At 39.6% G+C, this 17,295-nt stretch overlaps 2 protein-coding genes across 5 annotated transcripts in view; both read left to right on the forward strand.

The window, feature by feature from the left end:
- LOC103135074 (regulation of nuclear pre-mRNA domain-containing protein 1A) overlaps positions 1–3,815 on the forward strand; it is a 6,773-nt gene extending 2,958 nt beyond the window's left edge. The window contains exons 2-7 of the mRNA XM_007547658.2: positions 1–122; positions 245–351; positions 545–639; positions 824–950; positions 1,373–1,548; positions 2,900–3,815. The exon at positions 1–122 is cut by the window's left edge and continues 1 nt beyond it. Coding sequence (XP_007547720.1) covers positions 1–122; positions 245–351; positions 545–639; positions 824–950; positions 1,373–1,548; positions 2,900–2,998 — 726 coding nt within the window. The 3' untranslated portion in view covers positions 2,999–3,815. The remainder of the gene's footprint in view (positions 123–244; positions 352–544; positions 640–823; positions 951–1,372; positions 1,549–2,899) is intronic.
- Positions 3,816–4,099: 284 nt separating this feature from the next.
- LOC103135075 (uncharacterized) lies at positions 4,100–17,230 on the forward strand. Of its 4 annotated transcripts, none has more exons than XM_016669278.1 (13): positions 4,100–4,333; positions 4,913–4,981; positions 7,232–7,256; positions 11,989–12,075; positions 12,163–12,302; positions 12,403–12,522; positions 12,634–12,679; positions 13,352–14,168; positions 14,279–14,378; positions 14,491–14,562; positions 14,675–14,776; positions 15,356–15,530; positions 16,663–17,227. In XM_016669278.1, the coding sequence occupies exons 1-13, from the start codon at positions 4,280–4,282 to the stop codon at positions 16,854–16,856; spliced, it is 2,001 nt and encodes a 666-aa protein (XP_016524764.1). In that variant the 5' UTR covers positions 4,100–4,279; the 3' UTR covers positions 16,857–17,227. The 4 variants fall into 4 exon arrangements, with proteins under 4 accessions (XP_016524764.1, XP_007547721.1, XP_007547722.1 ...); XM_007547659.2 differs by having other exon boundaries at positions 4,101–4,333; positions 15,284–15,530; XM_007547660.2 differs by having other exon boundaries at positions 4,102–4,333; positions 15,287–15,530.
- The last annotated feature ends 65 nt before the right edge of the window (positions 17,231–17,295 follow it).

The raw sequence follows: 17,295 nt of genomic DNA on the forward strand, positions 1-17,295 counted from the left end.
TCGCGCAAGCTGACCTTCCTCTACTTGGCCAACGACGGCATTCAGAACAGCAAGAGAAAAGGACCGGAGTTCACCCAGGACTTTGCGCCGGTCATCGTTGACGCGTTCAAACACGTCAACAGGTCGGGTTTGATTTTTTTTTTTTTTTTTTTTTACGAATCTGGATTAGCAGAATATTGAAGGCTTGTCGGTCCTGTGTTTAAAAGCGAATGTGTTTTGTTTCGGGTGTTTTTCCCCTGTTCAGGGAGGGGGAGGAGGGCTGCAAGAAACAGCTAGGTCGGGTTTTGTCCATCTGGCAGGAGAGAGCGGTGTATGAGAACAACCTGCTGGAGCAGCTCTCAGAGGTCCTCTGTAAGTTCAACACCAACCTGTTTGGGTTCAGCAACAACGTCGGCTTTAAATCGTAACATAATCCAGACACGTTCTTGCGGGGGCATAGTGTGATGCTGTAACGTCGGGGTGGAGTTGAATACGGAGCAACCTCTGAGTTTGATCTTTTCTCTATTTTCCGTGTTTTTTTGTCTTTCTCGTCTAAAAATTGTAGATGGAGAAAAGAAACCTAAGAAACGGTCTTATGAGGAGATCCACCCTGACGACGAGGGCTTCGCCTCCCGTAGCTCCCCAGCTGATCCTCCACAGGTGGTGTCTTTGAAAATCGCAGCGTTTAATGCAGAAAGTTGACAAAACTGAACTGTATTTGTACTACTATTTCTTCATAAATCTGACTTTCATTATTTCTCATCATTGTCTCTTAAATAGCCCATTCTTGCTCCTTCCCCCCCCCACCACTTTGTCCCTGATTTGTATCGTTCTTCACCCACAGACGGCAGATTTAATTCGAGCCCTGCAGGAACTCGAAAACGCCGCCTCCAGCGACTCGGTGCTGCGGCAGCGCATCTCCTCTCTTCCTGCCGAGGTCCAGGACACGTCCCTCCTTCACAGGATCACAGGTAGACATGGAGACATAAAGTTTGCCTCTGCTTTTACAGCGGGGGGTGGGGGGAAATAATTATTTGATTGATATTTGCCCTCCAGCGCTGTGCGCATGTGCAAAATTTCTAGATATATCAATAATGTGCATCTATTAGATGCTGTAATAAAGCATTTCTTTCTGAACAGATATAGACAGAAATATGCACCGCTTTGTGTCGTTCTGTCACATGAAATCCAAATAAAAATAGATTTAACTTTGTGTGGAAAAGCACCGTAACGTTTCTGCTTCTCGTAATGATGAATTGCAGCATACATAGAAATTCAAACTCCTGATAGTTCGGGAGAGTGACTTTACTCGCCATAAAAATGTAAGACTGAATGGCTGCCTGCCTGCTGACCTTTTTGTCTTTTGTTTCTGAATTTTTTTTGTTTGATTCAGACAAAGAGTCGGGCGAGCGGCTCTCCCGGATGGTCGAGGAAGCCTGCATGCTTTTAGCCGACTACAGCGGTCGCTTGGCCGCGGAGATTGATGACAGGAGGCAGCTGACGCGCACACTTACGACCTTCCTGCAGAGCCAGAAGGACGGCTTGACCCAGAACGAGCAGAAACTCGAAGTGCGTACATCACTTTTCTGTTTTCCTTCTAAATAATTCACTTTTACGTCTTGTCTGAGTCACAACTGTGTTCCTCTTATTCGGTTTTAGGCTTCTCCTGTCCTAGCAGTGAGATTAAAGTTTCACATCTTAAAGGAAACTAATATGTTTCTAGTATTTATTTAAAGCAAGGGTTGTGTCTAAGTTATCAAGTAATGCTAGGAAGGCTCTTGGCTGTTGGGGAAACCAAAATAAGGTTGACCATGACTTTTTACCTCTAAAAAAACGTTTCTTTTAGCTCAGATTCCGAATCCATACGGTAAGTATTTGACATTCGGTCATCTAAAATAAAGACTAACGGTTTTCCCATAAACATGCTTCTTTGTGTAGTGACAGCTGTGTGCAGCCTTTATCCACAGGAATCCAGGAGAAAAACAAAGCATATCACATGTCTTCACTAAGGTGTTTAATAAAAAGTGAAAATTAAAGACTGAAATGGTTCTTGTGTGCTTTTTATTTTGCCCTGAGGCTTACCGCATTCTTACATGACGAACATTTTCTAGCCCTATGGCAAAGTTAAGGTATTGCAAAGAATTTGTTTTTAGTAGCAAAATTTAACTTAGGTTGAGTTCAGTTCAATACAAATGTGAATTCTGAGTTGACTTGGAACAATAAAAGCATTTATTTTAGGAATGAGTTATGAAATTATGCACGTTATCTGATGGGGCAGCCTGAACAGCCCATATGAACAGACCAGATGTTCAGAATGATCTAAAAATTAATGTACACAACAAAAACAGCAGAGATAAAAACATTTGTAAAGACCGAAGATAACCTAAAATGGTGCATTTACAAGTTCATCCAAACGTTTCCTATTTATTTAATCCCATATCAGCTGGCAAGCCGACTTCACTTCTTAAATATTTAAATTAAGACTTTATTTTGCAGAAGCGTTCATCCACAAGCATTAGAACTGGTGGATTTTGTGTACACAAAGTATATAATGTAAGGCACTAGTGACGCCAAAGCAAATGGTGACATTTTAAAAATACTGTTGCAGAGATTAGTAATTGCTGAAGTTGAAGCAACTATAAACCATCACATGGTATTTTCTTTTTATGCTGGAACACTGAAGTATTGGACTAACCACATGAAGATAAACATGTAGTCAGAAATCTAAACACAAACCTCAGATAAATAAACTCGTTTCACAGAGTGTAAATGCAACACTTCTGTATAAATTTGTTTGGCGCAGAAATGTGGTATTTGTGGCGTTTATGAGCTTCAGATAAGTTCAGGCTAAAAACGACTACTTGCACAATATTATTATAGACAAAACTCTTATTTTATCTTCTTTCGGGACACTTTTCAGGAATACAAGAGGAAACTGACGATGGTGTCGCAGGTCCGGAAAGAACTGCGATTGCGCCTCAATAACCTTTCAGAAGGACATCGCAACTCTTCCAAATGACTGCCGAAACTCGCCTTCTCACCAGTTCTCAACACAGACCGAACCGAAGCAGCATCTGTTCTCACCTGTCTTCACTGGACTATTTATCCACGTCTCTTGAGCCCCAAGTGTCCACATCTCCATTTGCAAGCTCGTGTTTTTAATTTAAGGATAAGTTAAAATTGTATCACAGGACTTTCATGTGGTGACACCTGCTGTCTAACTTTTACAGCTTTAAAGTGGTGTGACTGGTGTGATTTTTTTTTTTTCTTTTTTGGCAACTTAAGGTTAAACATCAGAGTGCAGATCCTTTTAAGTGTTGATGATTCAGGAGTTCCAGTATTGGGATGTTTTTTGTAAAATGCCTCACATTGTTTCGACATATTTACGTAGCTTTTTTTGTTAGAGATCACTGTGGCAGTTGCTCGAGTTGGAATCACTGATTTTATAAAGTGTGTTGGAAAAAAAATTATATTTTGAGATTGTCAGAAAACATTGGACATGCAGGTTCCAAAAAAGCAAACTATGTGTTTACGCTTTTCATGAACCCTGTTTGTGAAAGGATTGTCTAAAAACCTTGTTCAGTGTACACACATTTGCATGTAAACATGGTGGAAATCATAAGTGTTTATGATTTGTATTCATCAACCAGATCAAGATGCAAGTAGCTTGGGTATTTTCTTTTTTTACCTATGGTGTGCTTACACATTGAGTGAATTTTGTGTTGTGTTGTTTACGGTGATGCTTTATAGTTTCCAATCAAATGTGTCATGCAGCCTGAAAAGTGCCCCAGTTTCCAAAGCTAGAATAAAACCTCCTTTGTTTTTGTCACTTTCAAGCAAATGCTTTATAAAACAGAATAAACAGAATATATAAAGAATGTCTGAAGGATATATGACCAACAGGGGGCGTAGAAGGACACCCTTTAGAAAAGGGAACGTTTTCCTGCGTGTGGGCTCATTTGTAACACCGGCGCACCGTTTTTGTAGCAGTAGCGCTTGATGTCAATTATCCCGCCCCTCCGGACCGTTCCTTAGAAACCCCACAAACATACAGGAAGTAGTTACATTTTAAAAGGATTCTTTCTTTAATTGCAGTCGTTGCCTTACTTCATAACCGTTGTAACGTAAAGTTGATTTTTTAGGAGCAACTAAATATTGATAAATCAGTATTAAAAGAGAAAAACGTCACTTGTTGAAGTGCCATACAAATTATTGCGTCTATCGTTGCAGAAAAACTAGCTAAGCTAAACCGTTGGTAAGCTAATATTAGCTCGTAAGTGCCACGTAAAAAGTAAAGAAAATGGATAATTTGGAAACACCATACGATGAGGATGATGGTTTCATCGAATGCACAGTGAGTTGGCCAGCATGCATTTGCCACTGAAAGAAAAATCTTGAAGGAATCGGAAACAGCGTGGGTCATGCAGGGTTAGCCAGGCAAGGCTAGCTTTAGTCCATTTACTACAATATAAGCATGGCGCCGTTTATCTACGTTTATGCAGAATATTACTATTGCTGTATAAAATATGTTATAAAGAGTATATTACATTAAAGGTATACCAATTATTAATATAACGTATGCATTTCTACGTTTTTTAATTCCGTCATTATAGTGATACTTAGATCATGTAAACATTCAATATATTTATTAGATGACTGTGAGGTGTTGTTTTTATTCAATTTAGATTTTTATTTTTTTTATTTTTATTTTCTTTGTTTTTTCACCTAGAACTCAATTAAAAAATTCTACACATAGCTTATTAGTTGCATGTTGATTTCCTGCAGTTGGATGTTTGCGTGAACATTTTAATCTGATATATTTTAAATAAGGAAAGCATTCAAATGAGTGTTTGGGTTGAAAGGCAACAGAAATCTCTGTAAAAATTTGCTCTGTAATACTGTTTATATTGACTGACTTTTCTGTTTAACCCAGATCTGTGAAAAATCTCTTAGAGGTAACACCCTCTACAAGATACACCTGACCACCCCGGGACATTTAAAGGTACAGTTTATCTGGGAAAGGTTTTGTAGTCATGGAAATTTGCCTTGAATGTAGATAATTGTCAAACTACAACATTGTTTTTGTTGTTTCACAAAACATTTTTTTTTTTTTTTTTCAAAAAAACAACACTGTTGTTGTTCCTACAGACCGGAGGAAAAAAGGTGGTACTTTGTGTGAAAATAAGAAAAAAACTCTTCAACACCGATATAAAATTGAGGTGTTTTATTCTTGTTAATGGATTTCCTGTGATCTGTTTTTCCTTATCTGGCTTTATTGATTTGAAAGACTTTGGTTTTGCCACAAACACTTAGCTGGAAGACTGGATGGATTTCTGCTTGGTCTGGAGAATCTGGATGTCACTCACATTTCATTCAGGTGTGTTGGAGGAGGGATTCATCTAAAAGTTGCAGAATAATCGCCTTTGAGGACTGGACTTGGCTTCCTCTTTTCTAAATTCACTGTGGTTTTTTTCAAGACAAAAAAAAAATGTGGGAAAAGTGTTGTCCGTCTCTTGAGTCACTTTTACTTTCCAGATGTGACTGCAACACTGGAAATATTGAGGAGCACACTCAAGTAAGACTTTTGAGTAAGACTTTTGTCTCAACAGTGCTTGCAGGTTTTTTTTTTTGTTCCAGGCATGAATATTTGGATACATTTAGGTAAGACTGGCACTTCAAACTTAAAGTGTTTCTTCCATGTGATTCAATGGGACTTAAAGAAAAATCAACCTAAAGAGGTAATTTGTGATGGCCTCTAACTTCAGATGAAATTAGATTCATCCTGTTCCTCAATATGGACTTCAGCAGGAAACCATGTGTTTCACTTGTCACTCGTCTGGCGGTCACCTATCTGATGCTGGGGTTATTGGTTAATCCCAAACATCTTTTACACCATAGTCCCCGGAAGATAACAATCTCTCTTTATCAGTTTGTTGAACCTTTGAAGGTACCTGGCTTTGATGCTGCTGCGACAACAGATTGCAGAAGACTGTATAATCTCAACAACAGACTTACAGAAGATATACAGCATCTTGCTCTGAACCTAGAATTTCCTAAAATTCCTCAAGAAGGAAAATTCTGCTCAGTTCCTTTTTTGTAAACAGATTCATTGTTGTGTCTCCAGGCGAACACCAAGGTATTTATATTCCTCAACCACCTCCACTTCTTCCCGCACAATAGAAATCATGTTTGACCTGACCCTGTTTCAAGGTCCATCTTATCAGCTATGACTAAGACTTTTGAGAAGCTGGTCTACCTTTTGGTTGTTATGATTTCCTTAGCTATTGTTTCAAGCAAGCTTAATTAATTTTCACCTTGAAGTATTTTTCTGATAGATGATCACAATTTTCATGGTGGGTATTCAGCTAAGTAAGGATTATCCAACTACCCTTTGTCTTGTGGCAATATCAGTGACTTGTCAGCATCTTCAGTTACACTTTTTGGCTACAGCGGATGTTTTGGATTGCTTTTCTGCTGCTTTTTGAATTTGTTTGGACTTTACATGTTCCTCTTGATCTATATAAATCTAATTACAGCTTCTCAGGAAACAGATTTGCCTTGGTACGGCAGATTTGATGTCTTATGGCGTAATGCATCTCGTAAAAGCAAAGCCAACTACTTTTCTTCAAAACAACACTTGCATTTTTGACAGAGCTTGAAGAATGAAGTACATCTGCACATCTCTTACTTGAACATTTAATTTGTAAGTATTGGGGTGGAAATTGTCGACCCCAAAGGAGATGGATCTTTAATCGGGCCACTGAGTGTTGGAGAAAATGAACTTGAATCGACTGTGTGCTGACACAGTGGAACCCTATATCAAGTGCTCTTGCTTGGCAGAAATATTTCATCAGGATCAATTGATTCCACATCTACACTGCTGCTGTTTGTATGACAGACATCTTCTCATCAGTTTACAGAAAAACCTGTGTGCAGGTTCTTCTATAACGAAGAAAAATTTCTTCATTTATTTGGACTTGTCCACAAATAATTGACCTGGGCATGTAGGGTGTACATATTTCTGCAGACCTGAATATGCTGCAAAAAAAAAAAAAAAAACTGGCCATGTGAGTATAATTGAGCTCTGTATGACTAAGCAAGAGTACATGAGTCCTCCTCTGGTAAGCTTGATTATAAATGTTTTTAATGACTTACTTTTCTTGTTTTGTTTTTTTTTAGAAAAGTTGGAGTTGTGCTGTTTGTTCAGCATCATTTCACCTAATATCTATTGTTTTCCTTTTATTCCTGGCAGAAAGAGGATGCTCTTGTTGCTGAGGGTAAGTGGGCCTAATCTTCAAACAAATCTCTAAACTTTAAACCGCATTAAATATAATTTTGAAGAAGGGGCATCGAGTTATAATTTAAGGACAGAATTTAAAAAATGTCGGTAGCGTTGTACAGCCATACAAAATTTCTGCCTTATACACTGTGTGCACAATTATTAGGCAAGTTGTATTTTTAAGAATTTTATTACTGAACAAAAGTAGTACTAAAATGTTAATTTTCAGACTACTAAACACTTCCGCGACATTTAGGAGCATGGCTTATGTCACTGTCGGGAAGCGGGGAAGGTATCCCGTCAGACCGTCAGTTCCCAAAACTATACCAACCCTCCTCTACTCCCCCACCCTTTTTCTTTTTTTTTAAAGTGCATGCGGGGTCAGTGTGACACCACAGGACTGCACAGAGGGTAAAAAGTTTGTGGGACGGTTAAGAAAGTGATGTTTCAGCGTTCTTGGGACATATTTGTGTGTCCACAATTATTGGGCAACCATTGTGCAGTAACATTGTGCATCTAAATGAAACATTTCCCAAGAAAACATTTATGATATTAAAAACTGACTAACATAGCCACCCTTTTTAAATAACTATCACAAACTTTCCACTCACAAAATCTGTCGGTTTCTTGATCTGCTGACGATATATCTTTGGTGCAGCAGCGACCACAGACTCTAAAGCCTCTTCTCCATTTCCAAGTCTCACTCTAGCTGGTTCGGTTCCAGCCAAGCTGTGTCGGTCTCCATTAGCGATATATTCCTCACTATTACGGGTACAGATGGAACCCTGGGTGGGCCGTGAGCGCTCAGGAGTTGTGGTCGATGCTAAATTGACATCATTTTCAGTGACTCTCAGCAGTGGAGAACTTTGGGTTTCTGGTTTTTTTTGGACTCAGCTTTTTTGGAAGTAGGTAATGCAGTCAAAAGATGTACACCTAGAGGCGCAAAAAGTGGGTATGCAGCGTATGCAACGCATAGGGGCGCAGCACCAGAGGGGGCGCCAAAACCCCGTCTGGAGGGGGCGACGCACCGATTATGTTTTCCCATACACTTCAGCGCGCCTCACGCTCCTTCACCTCTCGCACATAACGACGTACATGTAGCGAGTTTTACACTCCACGTTTCGTCCCCTCGGGGGGATGGGGGGGGGGGGAGCGTCGGTCCTTTACCCTGAAGTTCCTTCTGTCGGGGGGGGGGGTGCCGATTTATGTTTTCGCATCCACCTGAATAATGTGCAGTTGCGCCACTGTGTACACCAATATCCACACATGAACTTTACTGAGAGGAAAGGCACGTTGTGCACTCCATAAAAAAAAGAAATCCAAAAGAATAATATTCAAGTCATGCCAAACTAATGTTATATAATTGCGGTGTTTCACACCAGCTGGCATAAAACCGTAAGTAGCCCTGACAGAACGTGGAGCAGACTGTTAGTTGCTTCTTCATTGCATCTGTTGAGAGATGTGCTGCTTGCAGGGTTGTGAAATCTTGCACGCAATACAGCGTGGGGCAGCTTGTACTACCCCTGAGGTGGTTATGAAAAGCAGGGAGGACGCACGCAAGATCTGTAAGTGGAGATGAATATGGCCGGGGTGGACTGTGGAAGAATCGGATGAAGAATGGGCTTAAGAACGGTCGACTGTTTTCCTTCATTGTAAAGCTCGCATCTAAGAAGGACCCACCAGTTCTCAATGGGGTTTAGATCATGTCAGGAGCTCGCTTAGGTTTTTATTTCTGGCTTGCCACATACTTGAATGCATGTGATGAAGCTCTGTTTTCTCCTGAAAATCCAGGTTTTCCTAAAAGATGGAGATTTTCCTGTCTTGTGGGCGGATGAATGTCTCCTAAAACCTATCTGTAGATTTGGGAGTTGATTTAAGACTCCATTGTCAACCTGGAAAAAAGTCTAAGTAGCTCATCTTTAATAACAGCTGTACAGGTACTCTATTACACCCTGCTTGTGTCTGTTGGGTTGAAGTGAAGCTCTGTTCCGGTTACTGATCCAGCCATGGTCTCGTTCATAGGGACCATCAAGGGTCACTCTGATCACATCAGCTCATAAAATCTGTGAAAAACACACGTTTCTTCAGTGGTGGTCGGGTTTCGGCTTTCGTTTACCTTGGCTTTGTGTCTGTACTCCAGGTAGGTTGCACATTTGGACTATGAAGACACTGGAAGAGAAAGGGATTCTGGTAGCTGATTATCCTAAACTCTTTGGCAGTTCATTTGTGTTTGCTTTCCTCTTTCTCTCAGTAAGTTTCTCACAACATCGTTGCAGCAGAATATTTAATCCCCCGAGCTCGTTTTGCAATTTGTTTTATAATTCAGAGTAAATCTTTTTGGCCCATTTTTCCTGAAGGATAAAAGCTGCCCACTGTGATATACGCAGTTTTCCTTAACCCACATCTCCTCTTATTACAAAAGAGACAAACCTGTACACATTAAAAATTATGCTCATTTGCCTAATACTTGCGCACACAATGTTTATTTCAATAGTTTCAGATTCACCAGAACTCATGGTAAGCAACCTAAGCAGCAACTTTGCAGCAGATTCAACCAAGTCCTGTCCTCAATCTGCTTTGGCTTTCAAAGCAGCACTGATACTACTAACCGGTTTTCAGTTGATTTTCAGAGCCATAACAACAACTTTTTTTTTATGAGGCACCAACCGGTTTCACAAGCCTCTTTCAAAAACACGAGCCAAGAATTGGACTCCTTTTCTCCTTTGGTCAGTTTGTCCTGAATGACCGAAGGCGTCACACTCCATCAATGTGATTAAACCTTTACAATGGGAGATATGTGATGCATATTTTATATGCGAGGCCCTAAATTAACCGTCCTTTGGCCCGAAGCCACTGTAAGTGGCTTGTGATGTAAGAACATCCAGATGCATCTCATTGTACTTTGAACTGTAGAAACTGTGTGATGGGAAATTGTAACCACTCAGAAGTTTATCTCTTTATTTTTATTTTTTTAAATCAACCTAATACTGTCACCACTAAAGACCAAGCTTACTATTAAGCTGTTTTAGGAGGAGAAGGTGGATCACCTTAATGTTAATGAGAGAAGATGTATTTTCTAGCTGCAGAAATAGTTTGGCATGTTAAAAATGTAAATCTTATGATTGCAGAAACCACTGCAACTGGTTTTTTTTTCTTCAGCGACAATTACCCCCACAGGACTTTTTTTTTTCTTTTTTCCATCGATTTTTTTTGTCTAACGCTGCCTCTAGCATCAGTGGAAGTCCCCTAATTTGTTCCCTGTGTGTGAATACAGGGACCTGATTTTAAATCTCAAAAAAGCCAAATCTCCCCCACTTGTTTCTCTCAAGAACCATATTTTCATTACATTGCATATTTTAAAGGTATTGTGGACTTAGAGCTTTGGTTTATGGACTGGATAGCTAGAGACTGCACAACGTTTTGCAGTCCGGCCTCATCTGGTCATGAGGCTCAAAGACGAGTGAGGAGCAAGCAGCGAAGACCTTAAAGAAAAGGAAGCAATACTAAACATTTATTTGTCAGCCAAAGCCTGAAATCGGATGGTGGTGTAAGGATTTTACGGTCGTGCCTTTCAGGTGTGTTGGTTAAACACAGAAAATACAGTAACGGCTGATGGAACTTAAGCTGTAATATCCCAGGAAATAAATGGACTTGCACTCTGCTGCTCTTCCAGGATTACATGACTAGATGGAAATTGGAAAATATTGCTACAGAGCAACTTGTCTTGTTTTTTCTGTATCCATTTACCTGAAGTAAGGCCTTGCAATAACAACTCCGAGGGGAAAAAACTGTACTTCGTCTTTGTTGCTCATTCCAACATGGTCCCAGGCTCGAAGCCTGAACTACCTTCTTTGACCTCTGGCGATGTAGAGATGACCATGCTCCCTGCCGCATCTTCAAAGATGCCTGCCACCCTACAAAGTCAGCTCCTCAAAGTCTGAGGTAATGGTTATCAACCAGAAGAATGAGCTGCCTTTTGGTGGATGGAGTAGGACATGGATTTACAGAAATCATCTGCATGACTTTAGTGTGTCATGGCACAGAAAGGACTGGGCTGAAAGGTAAAGCTCTCAATTTATCAGTCCATCTACATTCTGACCTTTGCATCTGGTCATGACATGGATCGTCACCATAAGTACAAATCATTGGATACAAGTGACCTCAATGGTAATCTTCCACAAGGTGGAAGCTCAACCCTCTTAATAAGAAAATGCATCCATTATCCAACTTTTCATTCGCAACAAACTAAGAAACAGCTCCGGAAGGTGAGACACGACACCTGTGCACGTTCGCTAACCTGCACCAGGTAGAGGACAGATTTCAGGTTCCCAATGGATCCGTTTAACCGAATGTTTGGTTAAACGGTAAGCATTTTAATTGTTTAAAAAATAAATAAAACATTCTGCATGCGTTTCTAATGCTCAAGTAATTAGCTGCACCCATCACCCAAACAGAATTTATTGCATGGTTTTTGGTTTAAAGGTTCTTAGAACCAAAGAATAGGACTAAAACAATATTCTCAACTTAACCTCAGTCTAAACCAGATAGCTCCAAACTAAAAAAAAAAATACTTCAAACAAAAAAAAATGTGTTGGCTGCGACAATAGTTTGTACATAGGTTAAAATGTGATGCTGTGCTCAGTTTTGAGCTGTAATTGAACAAAGCATTTGGACGACTAAACCCCTTCTCCTTCTGTGATTTCTTTGACTAATTGTGTTTGGTTTCTCAGGGAAAGCTGTCAGAGAACATATCATGCCAAAGTTTAAGGACATTTTACACTACCTGGAATACCTGAATCTCGATGAGCCCATTATTGGTAAATACATCGGCACAAACATTTTCTGTTGTTGTGGTATTGCGTAAAAAAAGATTAATAAATTTTTTCCCCCTGCTTTTATCTTAGGTTTGAATTTTTTGGAAGAAGTGGCCAATTTTGAGCCACAGTTGGGTGCCAGATACACCTGCAAGTTATGCAGTCAGACATCCAACCTCGCAGAAATGGTCTGCCACGTGATTGGTCGTAAACACCGGCAGAAATATGTGGTAAAGCATCACCGCTGTATTAAAAAACAAAAAAAAAAAAACAACAAAAAAAAACTTTTTGCTTTTTTCCTACACCCTAACAAATCGTTTGCATTCACAGGAGATAAAACGGCCGGACTTAGTTACCTGGGACAGTCAAACCATAAACACCCAAGGAGGGAAGATAATGCGAGCCAAAGCGGAGATAGTTGAAAGACAAAATGGACGAGGAGTTCCAGAAGTTAGACATTCTTTTATATATATATATATATATATATATATATATATATATATATATATATATTTTAATCATATTTCTTCTGTAACTCCTGTCCTCACATTTGTATTTCAGCCGTTGTTGAGAAAGGGGGTTGAAGGAAGACTGAACATCACAAGAGGTACAGTCAAATCAGTTGTTGTGGGAAATCCTTTTTATGAATAATTTTGTCTACTAATCATGCACATTTTTTTTTTATATGTAGCTTATGAAGTAAGTTAAGTAATAGTTGATATAAAATTAAAACTTGATAGTTTATAATATTCTAGCACTTTGTTTAAAACTTATTTGGACTTATTTATTTCATCAGGTTTCTGAAATGCTGTGCTAAATCTACCTCACATCCTGTCGTTTTAATACGACACAATCAATTTTTTTTCCCTCTTCCAATCCCAGCTGATTGTGTGAGGTTTTTTCCTGAACTTAGTAATTTTTAATGAATAGCGATTTAGTGGTGTCCTATGTTGTGTTGCATTTTAAAGTGGATTAGTTCTTAGCACTCAGATTCTGCATTCGGTGTGTTTTCTAGAGATCATATGGTTCTGGTTAGACTGTGCCAGACGATCTTTCTGCTTCTATAGATCGTTAACTTGCTTTATTCCTCACAGTCTAATATCACGTCACCCATCCTAGATGTCAGCATACATATTTAACACAAAGCGTCTACAGTTGTCAAAGGAATTTAATTTTCTTCTGTTTGATGATCAGACATGCCAGTGTTAGTCATATTTGATTTAGTAATTTTCAATTTTTTTTCCCCCCAAAAGTAAAGGAGTGTGTTTTATTTTTATAGTTCCAAAGCAGAGGCAAAGATTCGTACCCGATGTGCCTCCACTCTTACCTGAATTGCGGGAGTATCGCCCAAAGAAGGATTTTTCCGGGATCTATCCAGACCATCTCAGCCGCGGTCGCTTTGAAGAGGGACGGAGAGGAGCGGATTACATGGAAGGTCCAAGTTACCGAGAGGATCGCATGAACCTTGATTGCTACACCAGGCCACTGCCGGAATATGCCGACGATCCACTGCGGTCAACAGTGCTTGACCCACGAGACGTTTCCAGGTACGATCACAGGCCCACTGCGCCGCAGTCGCAGGATTATCTACCTGAAGCTTCTGCTCATAAAAGACCCTACGCAGAACGAGACCCTCTGGAGGAGTTCTACTCTGAGGAAATTCGCCGTGGTCAAGTTCGTTCTCAAGGATACCAGCCCTCTCCGAAGATGATGTACACAGAAGACGAAAAGCTGCGAAGGTCTCTGGAGAGGGAACCCGGCAGATTTGACAATATGAGAAGACATGGGTCAAGTGAACCAGAGGCCAAGAGGAGAAACCTGTCCGCTCCTTTCGAGGGCGATCGCTCACGCGAGTCTTCCTTTGACATACTTAAAGATTATCATCATGAAAGGAAAGACTCGTATCAAGAGGAGGCGTTTAAGAGGGGGAGACTAACTTCAGCTCAGACACACGGAGAAGGTCCCAGTGCCATGTCTAACATACCGGAGCCGTTCAGGCGCTTCCTGAAAGGTAACGGAGCCGAGGAAGGCATGAGCAGGCGAAAAAGCCGCTTCTCTGATGCCACGCCAGACGAAGTAAAGATGGCAAAGGAGATGTGAGTGTAAAGGCTGAACAGATTTCTGTCCATGAAAGTCCCTGCACGACACCTGTTTCTATTTTCTTGGGGACAAAAATTCTTATGTTTTTTTTAAATTCTGCTTTCAGGTACAGAGATGATTATGGACTTCCATACACTCAAACTGGTGCAGATGTTCGACCAGTTGATGCACCGATGAGGCCGGACATCCACTACAGAGAACCTCTGGTAAGATGATTATTAAGGTATTGCAGATCTATAACTTCTTAGTTAAGGTCCAAGATTTACTGAAGTGAATCAATGTGACTCATGGTCTCATTTTGATACTTTTTTTTTAAAGCCTTCACATCATGGAGCAGGGGAAGTCTACAGTAGAGGAGGCTTTGACACGACGAGCATCTTTGACCTTCTGGTAAGATTACACATCCCTGGGTACATGCACAACAATCTCTGTTCCATGTACTAACCTGGATGTAATCATGAAATTGGTGTTTAAAATTTGCTTTTTTTTACTTTTCCCTTAGAAAACCGTTGAAATTGATAATGCAGAAGAGGCCAACTTCCTGAAGAGCAAAATTTCCAAACTTCTGGAAGAATTTAAGAGCAAAAAGATGGAGAAAGCTGGGGTATGTTTCCACCTGAAGCTGTATTTTATGCCTGAGAGACCATGATTTGTGTTGTTCCTATTCATCATTTAAATTAGAGAGTTGAAGTATATCCAGAAAAAAAAAAACATTATTTCCAAACTTTGTTCACTATTTCATCTATCTGTCCTCTGGTTTTCTGTTCATCATCCATCCGTCCACTGTTTCTCTCCATCCAGCCGTTGACAATCCATTTTTCAATCTGTTTGTGTTAATCAATAGATCCCTTTGTATATGCATCCATTATTAGTTTAACTGTCCAGCCTTACTCATCTTCTTAATTACCGTGTGTTTTTTTTTGTTTTTTGTTTGCCATCTTCATATTTGAAAGCTGACCAGTGTAAAAACATTTGCTATAAATTCGGGGAGAACTTTGTGTCTTAAAAAATGGCAAAAAAAAAATTTACTGAAGAGTTTTGGACAATATGTAGAAAAATTTAAAATTGTATAGGAAACTGGAACTAACAGAGCATATTTCTCTCGTTAAAGCAGTATGACCACGGTCGAGCCAAAGTCTCCAAAAATTACAGCGACCTAAACCCGAACCCACAGCTTCCTCAGGTATACCAGTATGATAGACCCGCAAGGGAGGAGTCTGACCTCAGACGATCCGAAGAGCTCGGTTGCAACAACGGTAACAGACTTGGTTGGGAGCAGCGCGATCAGACACCTGCACAGCGGTTTCATGAATACAACCACGGGGAACCCAGACACTCCAGCAGAAGTCGTTTTGAAGGTATGTCATTGACACGAAACTTGATGCAGACCATGATTTGAAGAGTGCAGCCTGATGCTTCGAGTAGAAGTAGGATTCATAAGAGGCACCACATATTTGCAGCTACCTGGCACAAGTTTAACCTGTTTTCAGTCTAGCAGGTCATCCCTAAGATCATGCTTAAAGGAGGAAAATATGACACTGAAGTCTAATTAGAGCTTGACAATGTGGCCATTTAACCGGTGACATGGCCTTTATCCAGCTGCCAGATCAGGGGCAGCAGTTTTATGAGCCGAAGCCATCTTCAGCTCATAAAACCACTAAACATGTTAAGTGAATTTGGAACTAAAGGAAATGTTGGAAAGATTAACATGCAACCCCTTTCCATAACGTAAGCAATTACTAAGTAGCTAGGATGAAACAAAATTGTGAGTGAATTCAAAATCATGTTTATCTACTTTGAATCAGCTTATTGTGAGTGTGTTTGTAAGACCACGAGATCGAGTGTTTTATGCTGCCAACGTGTAAATGAGACACTGACTGTCCACCCAATGAATGAAAACCAAAATCTTGACAAAAATTAACTTGTATGTAAAGAATTTGAGATAGTTTTGAAGATTAAACTGAACTGTCTATTCCCAAAGCTGACTTTCTTCTTTTGTCTGAGTTGATTTGATTAGGCTGCTGCTGATGTTCTCCAGGCCTTGATGAGTGTGGAAAAAGAAAATGGAGTATGGCAAATGTGTTTGTCCAGACTTTGTTCCTTATCCCTTTGTGTAAATGTTGCATCCATTCATCCATCTGCTTGTCCTCCCACCCACCTCTTTGTCCACGAGTCTGTGACCTTCAGTAATAAAAAAAAAAATCTGCAGTGAATTTAAAGTTATCTTTTGGATTTATACATGGGACTGAAAACTTTTATCATATGGATTTAAGGAATTTTACATAAAAAATTGTAGGCACCCCAACAATGAACAGGAGAGCTGCTCTTATACTTAATATCTCAATTTATTTTTTCCCAGGCTAAGACATCCATCTGACGAGACAAATATTTTGATTTGTGAAATGTTTTAATGACTACCTTTCACCTGTGAAACAAGAATATGTAGGTTATGTTGTTAATAATGGTGGTAATCCACATTTTGTTGTCTAGATAACCAACCTCAATATCCTGAGTCCATGCATCCTCATGACTACAAAGCTCCATCTGAGAACTATTTTGACCCTCACTCCTCTGTACCTTCGCTCCAAATGGAACAAGACGGCAGGATGCATCGTGAGCCTCGCTACTCTTCAAATATGGATAAAATCACCTGTGCTCTCATGGATCTTGTCGCAAGAAAATAGCCTAAAATGTTTGAGAACTGAAATCTGATTTAGATTTTTTTGTGTGTGCTTTAGATACCAATCAAAGTTCAGTTCTTGCAATGTTAGAACCTGACCATTTTATGTAACCAATAAAGAGTTTCTCTGTTGCTGTACTTTTAAAAAATGTTTTTATTGGCATAAGTGTAATGATTTGATTAATGTTGTCCATTTAATGTTTAGTGCAGGTTTTAGTTGGTTTAAAACTCAGTATTTAAATCATATGTTTAGATCAACCAAGTCTCATTTTTGTGTCGATTTGCAAATGACTTTTTTTACTCTATATCTATGAAGAAATTCCATGTGTAGATTAAATTAATTAAGTTTTTTAAATAAAATTCCTTGTTTTGCAACTGCAAGTCAAATCTTTCAGAACTCCTTCAAAACATAGTGTAGAAAAAATCTAATTGATCTTCTGGTA

The sequence above is a fragment of the Poecilia formosa genome, unplaced genomic scaffold, assembly GCF_000485575.1.
Source record: "Poecilia formosa unplaced genomic scaffold, Poecilia_formosa-5.1.2 Scaffold21, whole genome shotgun sequence".
Lineage (NCBI taxonomy): Eukaryota > Metazoa > Chordata > Actinopteri > Cyprinodontiformes > Poeciliidae > Poecilia > Poecilia formosa.

Bases quoted from the DNA above. Each gene is read 5' to 3' on its own strand.
- LOC103135075 (XM_007547659.2), top strand. From the start codon at position 4,280: ATGGATAATTTGGAAACACCATACGATGAGGATGATGGTTTCATCGAA. The intron at 14,379-14,490 runs GTAAGATGATTA...TTTTTTTTAAAG, and splicing joins TCCACTACAGAGAACCTCTG to CCTTCACATCATGGAGCAGG. The intron at 15,531-16,662 runs GTATGTCATTGA...TTTGTTGTCTAG, and splicing joins CAGCAGAAGTCGTTTTGAAG to ATAACCAACCTCAATATCCT.